This window comes from Aotus nancymaae, unplaced genomic scaffold (genome assembly GCF_030222135.1).
Source record: "Aotus nancymaae isolate 86718 unplaced genomic scaffold, 86718_ANA_hifiasm-v0.15.2.pri h1tg000028l, whole genome shotgun sequence".
NCBI classification, from domain to species: Eukaryota; Metazoa; Chordata; class Mammalia; order Primates; family Aotidae; genus Aotus; species Aotus nancymaae.
In genome coordinates, this window is record NW_026988441.1 from 38,579,489 (window position 1) to 38,587,470 (window position 7,982).

Consider the following 7,982-nt stretch of genomic DNA (forward strand, 5'->3'; position numbering starts at 1 on the left):
GGACCTCCCCTACCCCAGGACAGCAGCAGAGCCAGGGCTTGGGTGCAGCTGTTTATTTCAGGGAGACGGCAGGGGAGGGGGCTCAGTCTTTCTTGGCAGCAGCTTTCCTCATGGCGGCCAAGACATTGCTCAGCTCCTCCCGCTTCCTCTTGGCCCGGATGTGTGTCCCCACCTGCCAGGGATAGGGTCACTGTCAGCCCACCTGCAACTCCCACCTTGCCCCTCCACCAGCAGTGCCCACCTACCCTTTTCTTGATGAACTTGAGGGCCCGTTTGTCCTTGGAGACCTTCAGCAACTCCATGGCGCGCCGCTCGTACGGGGCAAAGCCACACACCTCCCGGATCATGTCCCGCACAAACTTGGTGTGTTTGGTCAGACGCTGGGGGTGGGGGTGGGGCAAGAGCCGGCCGTTAGGGTGGGGGGGACCCCTGCATTCTACGTAAGCAGCTTAATCACACCATCACCCATTTCCCTGGCCACTCTCCCTGGCGTGGCGGCCCATCGCCTAGGCTGAGGTGCAGTGCTGCAATCATAGCTTATTGCAGCCTTGACTTCCAGGGCTCAGGTGATCCTCCTGCCTCAGCCTCATTAGCTGGGACCACAGGCACATGCCACCATGCCTGGCTAATTTTTTAATTAAAATACTTGTTTGTGGTTCGGTGCAGTGCCTGACACCTGTAATCCCAGCACTGTGGGAAGCCGAGGCAGGTGGATTACTTGAGGTCAGGAGTTCGAGACCAGCCTGGCCAACATGGTGAAACTCCACCTCTACTAAAAATACAGAAATAAGCTGGGTGTGGTGGGGCATGCCTGTATTCCCAACTACTCGGGAGGCTGAGGCACAAGAATCGCTTGAACCCAGGAGGCGGAGGCTGCAGCAAGCCGAGATCGCACCACTCATGCCTGTAGTCCCAACTATTCGGGAGGCTGGGGCACAAGAATCGCTTGAACCCAGGAGGCAGAGGCTGCAGCAAGCCGAGATCGCACCACTGTACTCCACCATAGGCACCAGAGCTCCAGCTCAAAAAAAAAAAAATTGTGGCCAGGTGCAGTGGCTCAGGCCTCTAATCTCAGCACTTGGGGAGGCCGAGGCGGGGGTTCACTAAGGCCAGGAGTTTGAGGCCAGCCTGGCCAACATGATGAAACCTCATATCTACTAAAAATAAAAAAGCCAGGAGTGGTTACCCGCACCTGTAATCCCAGCTACTGGGGAGGCTGAGGCACAAGAATCGCTGGAACCCCGGAGGCGTAGGTTGCAGTGAGCTGAGATCTCTGGGTAGCTGTGAGAACCGAGATATTAGCCCTTAGGGCTTTTCTTGTTTTGAGACGGAGTCTCACTCTGTCGTCCAGGCTGGAGTGCAGTGGCGTGGGTCTCGGCTCACTACAACCTCCGCCTCGCGCGCGCGTCACCATGCCCGGGTAATTTGTATTTTTAGTAGAAACAGGGTTTACACCATGTTGGTCAGACTGGTCTCAAACTCCCGAGCTCGTGATCCGCCTGCCCCGGCCTCCCAATGTGTTGGGATTACAGGCGTGAGCCACTGCGCGCGGAGCAGCTCCCATCCTCACCAAGTCCCAATCTCTGCAACACCTGCAGGACGCACCTGGAGTCGGGGCTGCCCGCTGAATAAAGGAGCCAAATAAACTGACACACCTGAAATCCCCCAACCTCACACACTGCAACCTCGGGCCAGCTCCACAAGGAAACTCCTACTCATGGGTCAGAACCCCAAACCCACTGTCCCGGGCCGCCCTCAAGTTGCTCCCTGTGCCCCGGCGTGGATTGCACGGGCGGGGAAAACCCAGATGAATGCTCGCCTTCGAGCACCAAGTAGGAACCCCCACTCCCCCACCGCGTCCCTTCAAGCCCCGCTTAGTTCCGCGCGCCAACCCGCGTTCCTTCACGCCGACAGCCTTTGCCCAAGCCGTGCCCACTGCCCTCGAAGAAGCCCCCGAAGACCTCCGCACGGTGCCCTCACTTACCCCGCGGCGGCGGCTGTGCCTGGGCTTGCTCACGTTCTTGGTCACCTTGTGGCCCTTGTTGAGGCCCACGGCCATAGGATACCGAAGAGCCATGGCTGTAGACAGCGGCGGGGAGAAGGGAGGGAGGTTGAGTCCCGATTTGGTCCCCGAGGTCCAGAACCCAGCGCCCCGGCCCCTTCAGCCTCGCTTGCCACAACCAACCATCCACCAACCCGCACAGAGACCCGGGAGTACAGATGGCGGCGGATTCCCGCCGTGCAGGAACCCACTCACCTGCTACTCTCCAATGGCGACCGTGGCGGAAGGGCTGGCGCCGCGCTGAACTCTGGGATATCTACCAGGCTCAGGATGCGCGGGCCAGAGAGGCAAGAACCGCGCGCACTCCCCCTGGCGGCTGGAGGCGTCCCCGCAGTCTCGCTCAGCATGCGCGACCGGGCTCTCTGAGCATGCGCACTTACTTCTTCGAGCCTGCGAGCTGAAGTTGGAACCAGGGGGCGTGGCTATGGCTGCCCGCCGCCCTCTGTCTGTGACATGAGTTCGAATCCCAACTCCGCCGATTGCTGACCGACCCTGCGTCAACGACTTCACCTCTCAGACTTTCTTCACTTGTAGAACAAAAAGAATATTACCAAACTGTTTGAAGTGTTAAAACGCCCATTAATGAGAGTATTGGTTTCATTATCAATTGGTCAGCTTCTGGATTAGGTATGAATACGGCAAGGCATAATAGTGCCCCTTGGGGACGTCTGATGTAATTTTACAAGATGCAGGGACGGGACGCTAATTAACTGAATCAGGTGGAGGGAAACACACAAGTTTCCAATTTTTCTCTTTTAACGCTACTAATATACAAGAGCGAGTCTCAATTTAGGGCTGCTCTAATTGGGGTTAACACTTTCATGTTTTTTCCAGACAGGGTCTTGCTCTGTTGCCCAAGATAGAGTGCAGTGCTGCAATCATTCCTTATTGCAGCCTTGACTTCCAGGGCTCAAGTGATCCGCCTGCCTCAGCCTCCTTAGCTGGGACCACAGGTGCATGCCACCATGCCTGGCTATTTTTTTTTCTTTTTTTTGAAGAAGGGGTTTCACCATGTTAGTCAGGCTAGTCTTGAACTCCCGACCTCAGGTGATCCGCCTGCCTTGGCCTCCAAAGTTCTTGGATTACAGGCGTGAGCCACCACACCTGGCCAACTGGCTAATTTCTTAATTAAAATATTTGTTTATGGCCAGATGCAGTGGCTGACACCTGTAATCCCAGCACTTTGGGACATCGAGGCGGGGGGATCACCTAAGGTCAGAGTTCCAGACCATCGTGGCCAACATGGTGAAACCCTATCTCTACTAAAAATACAAAAAGCCAGGCGTGGTGGCCCGCACCTGTAATCCCAGCTACTCGAGAGGCCGACACATAAGAATTGCTTGACCCCAGAGGCGGAGGTTGCAGTGAGCCTAGATCACACTACTGCACTCCAGCCTGGACTGAGACTCCGTCTAAAAAATATTTTAAAATACGTAAAGACAGGGTTTCACCATGTTGGCCAGGCTGGTCTCAAACTCATGACCTCAAGTGATCCGCTCGTCTTGGCCTCTCAAAGTGCTGGCATTATAAACGTTAGCCACCGCGCCTGGCCTCTCAGCCTCCATTTCTCCACCTGTGAAATGGGATTGAGAGTCCAAGCCCCTGATACACACACCGCTCCCGCTGTCCGCCGGCTGCCAGCAAATTGAAATTACCAAGGAATTTGAACAAGAGATACGCAAGGGAAGAAGCGTTTTTATTCTCAAACGGGAGACTGGGTCCAGCCCAAAACACACTCTTTCCCTCCTCCTCTCTCTTAGACCCTGCCACCAGGTACAGCGACAGTGCAGACATCCCTGCAGGTGTGAAGAGTCCCAGAGCCCCAAGCTGGGGGAAGCCGGCAGGTGTCGGGAGGGGATCCTCCCAGATGGAACGAATGAGTGCAAAGAATAAATCGGGGACGAAGAGGCGCAGGCAGGAAATGGAGTGGGGTCCATGGCTGGCTCAAGGGTGGTGTGACCTCTCTGAGCCTTAGTTTCTTCATCTGCAAAATGGAAGCAGTCATGTCATCAATCATGTCCAAACTGGTGAGGCGTCACAAGTCCGGGACAAGGCGCCTAACACAGGGCGCCTGCGCCTCCGAAACTGTGATTGGTTCCAGGCACCCGTCGTTTTTCCGGGTTTTGCTTTTCTGTCTTGAAGACTTTATCTTGGGCTGTGGCCACCCTCTCAGGGGTGTCTCTTCTGAGTGTCCTGGCTCCAGGGACAGTTGGAGGGAGGAGCGTTCCCGTTCGGGACGTGGAGGGGTACCCCTCGGTGCTCAGGCTGCAGCCGCGGCCGTGACGTTGAGCTCCTGGCGGATGAACCAGGCCCGCGGGCGCGGCAGCCAGCGCCGGAGCAAGCACAGCAGGTGGAAACGCCACGGGTAGAAGACGCCGGCCGCGCGCGTGGCGCCGCCGCGGATCACGGCCAGGGCCGCCTTGGGCCCCGGGGCCGCCCTGATCCTCGTGACTCCCCTGGGGACGGGAGGGCGCGGTGGGGGCTGCAGCTGGGGCTGGGCAGCTGCCCATGGCCCCCAGCCCAGCCCCCGGCTCGCCCGGGCCTCACCTGACTGCCTCGGCGGCGGAGGCGCGATCTCGGAGGCCCAGGACACACATGGTGATGGCCACGTTCACGTCCTGCACGTCCAGCTCCCGCCGCAGGGAGCCGAAGAAGCCGTCCAGCGCGAACTTGGCCGCCGAGTACGGGGTGGAGAACGACGCGGGCACGCGGCCTGGGGGCGCGGACGGCGGCTGAGCGGCTCCCCCTCCTCCGGGAAGCCTGCCCAGGCCCTCCAGCCTCACCCGCATCGAGCTCCCCATTCCCCGTCCCGCAGAGCCGGGGCCGAGCGCACGCACCGAGCAGCGAGGACACCACCACCAGGGAGCCCTTGCTGTCCGTCAGGCTAGGCAACGCCCGCGACGTCAGTTGCACGTAGCTCAGAAAGTTGACCTGCAGGCGGCACTAGCGAGTCACAGACGCAGGCGGAACCCAGGGGCAGGGCGGGGCCAGAAACCCGGGGCGGGGCCAACAGTGGGCGGGGCTATTAACTGGGGGCGTGGTCAAGGCCGGCTGGCCTAGAAACTCTAGAATCCCGGAGGGCAGGGCGGGGCCTTGGGCTCGGAGGGTCGTGGCCGGGGCGGGAAGGGCTGAGGGCCGGCCCGGGAGGAGGCAGAGCCCCGGTCGTGAAGGGAGCGGAGCTTGAAGAGAGGGAGCTGGAGCACCGGTCCCTGAGATCGAGGGCCGGGCCCGGGCCGCGGAGGGGCGGAGCACCTGCATGAGCCAGCGCGTTGCCTGGGTGCTGCGGGCCCGCGTGCCGGCCGGGGCGCCGCCGAGGTGGTTCAGCACGAGGTAATCCAGCCCGCCTGGCCCAGAAACGCCGGTCAGCCCCGGAGGCCCCTCCCCCTGGGCACAACCAAACCCCGCCCCCGAGCTTAGCTCCGCCCAGAGCGTTGACCCTGTGAGCTCCGCCCCAGGGAACGCCCCCTACGATCAAAGAGACCCAGCCCTGGGCTTTATTCTCCTGGATCTAGCAAAGTTTCGTCCCCATTCAATGAGGCTCCGTTTGGAGCTCTTCTCCGACGATGCAATGAGGCTCCACCCCCCCCACCACGTCCCCAGTCCTGGCATACGTCTCCACCCTGAGCCACCTGTTACTGTAGCCACACCCACACCCCAATTCTGGTCCTGTCCCTAAGGCCCAGGGCACGGTCCCCGACTGCAGACTCCAGGCCTAGCCCCTCACCCAGCTTGTCCAGCGCAAACTGCACCACGCTCTCGGGCGCCTCAGGGGAGGCCATGTCCGCGGCGATGTAGAAGACCTTGGGGGCGCCCAGCTTCCGGCAGTTCCCTACCACCTGGGGGGGCCAGAGCTGCCCGTGGGCCTCTCCTCTCCAGCTGCCCCCCCACCTGCCGGCCATAGGGAGGCCACCGCCTGAAAATCCCTCCCCTACTCTGAGCCTCTGGACCCATTCAACATCTTTCCCAAAGATTTACTACTGCGGGAGGTGGGGAGGCTCAAGGTGGAGGCCCGCGGGCCAGAATGTTGGCCGATTAATCAATCACCAAAATCTAAAACAGGACATTTCACCTACAATTTCCAGATTTCTAGCTTCTCTTGAAAATTTGAAAGGTTTGTGTCCAAGAGCCATACGCTGACCTGAAGTAGCAATGGGCTGTTGGTTGCCAAGAAGTGCCCATCCTCCCTTTGGAGTTTGAGAATCCCAGCTATCAATACAGGCTTGCACATGCAATACTCTCATTTGCTGAAGAATGCACCGCACTTTCTAGTCAGCCATCTCACTGCACTGGTGCAGCATCCTAACTCATGAAACGGTGGGAGTTTGTTGGTTTGTTTAAGACAGAATGTCACTTTGTTGCCTAGGCTGGAGTACAGTGGCATGACCTCGGCTCAGTGCAACCTCCGCCTCCCGGGTTCAAGTGATTCTCCTGCCTCAGCCTCCCAAGTAGCTGGGATTACAGACGTGAGCCACCATGACTGGGTAATTTTTTTTGTTTTTGAGATGGAGTCTCGCTCTGTCACCCACGCTGGAGTGCAGTGGTGCAATCTCAGCTCACTGCAACCTCTGCCTCCTGGGTTCAATCAGTTCTCCTGTCTCAGCCTCCCAAGTAGCTGGGGTTACAGGTGTGTGCCACCATGCCCAGCTATTTTTTTTTTCTTTTATATTTTTAGTAGAGATAGGGTTTTACCATGTTGGCCAGGCTGGTTGACAACTCCTGACCTCAAGTGATCTGCCCACCTCGGCCTCCCAAAGTGTTAGGATTACAGGCGTCAGCCACTGCACCCTGCCTAATTTTTGTATTTTTAGTAGAGACACGGTTTCATCATGTTGTCCAGGCTGGTCTTGAACTCCTGACTTCAGGTGATCCACTTGCCTCGGCCTCCCAAAGTGCTGGGACTATAGGCATGAGCCACCACGCCTGGCCAGAAGGTGGTTTCATTGTCCCCGTTTTGAAAATGAGGAAACTGAGAGGCTCAGAGAGGCTAGGCAACTTGCTCAGGGTCGCACAGGAAGCTGGGGTCACTGTCGGGATTCAAACCCAGGCCTTCTTCCCTGTCCCCACACGCACCCCCAGCACTCGTCTAGACATGGGGGGGCTCACCTTCTGCAGGAAGGCCTCGGTGTGGGCAGTGAGCACCAGGTGGGAGCCCAGGCGCGCGTAGTGATAGGCCAGCTCCTCACCGACACCAGCGTTGGCCCCTGTTAGCAGCACTCGGGCTCCCTGGAGGCTGGCTGGCCAGAGTCCGGGTGGTCACTCTGGGTGGAGGACAGGACAGCCAGCCCGGTTTCTCCCTCCATAAACCCCAGGGACTCACCTGGGTCAAAGTTGTCATCCCAATAATAGGTGAAGAACAGGGCCCCCAGCCCTGTGAGGAGAAGCACCTTCATGGTCCTCCGTGGGCCTGCAGAGGGACAGGGGACAGAGGTGGCCAGCAGAGGCCAGGCCCACAGCCACCCCCATTTGATGGGCATTTGATGATGCCACCACCTTGGATCCATCCCCTCCTCTCCACCTCCAGAGCCACCACCCGTCCAGGCCACCATGCTGGCTCCAGGAACCGTCGCACCTGCACCCTTGCCCTCCTTCCTTCTCAGCCTTCTTTTTCCCCATGCCTTGTCTCCCCTGGACCACTAATCCTTCCTGTTCGAGTTAGAATAAAAACCAGACTCCTGGCTGGGTACAGTGGCTCATGCCTGCAATCCTAACATTTGGGAGGCCGAGGTAGGCAGATCATAAAGTCAAGAGATCAAGACCATCCTGGCCAACATGGTGAAACCCTGTCTCTACAAAAAATAGAAAAAATTAGCTGGGCATGGTAGTATATGCCAGTAATCCCAGCTACTCGGGAGGCTGAGGCAGGAGAATCACTTGAACCCAGGAGGCAGAGGTTGCAGTGAGCCAAGATCACGTCACTGCA

General features: G+C 58.5%; 2 protein-coding genes across 2 annotated transcripts; both read right to left on the bottom strand.

Annotated features, from left to right (window-relative positions):
* Nucleotides 1–38: 38 nt before the first annotated feature.
* On the bottom strand, nucleotides 39–2,316 carry RPL36 (ribosomal protein L36). The gene is made up of 4 exons (XM_012435900.2): nucleotides 2,258–2,316; nucleotides 1,985–2,079; nucleotides 246–380; nucleotides 39–172 (listed from the first exon to the last, which is right to left on the bottom strand). The coding sequence occupies exons 2-4, from the start codon at nucleotides 2,075–2,077 to the stop codon at nucleotides 83–85; spliced, it is 318 nt and encodes a 105-aa protein (XP_012291323.1). The 5' UTR covers nucleotides 2,078–2,079; nucleotides 2,258–2,316; the 3' UTR covers nucleotides 39–82.
* Nucleotides 2,317–4,211: 1,895 nt separating this feature from the next.
* Nucleotides 4,212–7,514, bottom strand: HSD11B1L (hydroxysteroid 11-beta dehydrogenase 1 like). Its single transcript, XM_012435901.3, has 7 exons — nucleotides 7,380–7,514; nucleotides 7,166–7,296; nucleotides 5,787–5,898; nucleotides 5,315–5,406; nucleotides 4,900–4,993; nucleotides 4,610–4,775; nucleotides 4,212–4,518 (listed from the first exon to the last, which is right to left on the bottom strand). The coding sequence occupies exons 1-7, from the start codon at nucleotides 7,450–7,452 to the stop codon at nucleotides 4,323–4,325; spliced, it is 864 nt and encodes a 287-aa protein (XP_012291324.2). The 5' UTR covers nucleotides 7,453–7,514; the 3' UTR covers nucleotides 4,212–4,322.
* Between the last annotated feature and the right edge of the window lie 468 nt (nucleotides 7,515–7,982).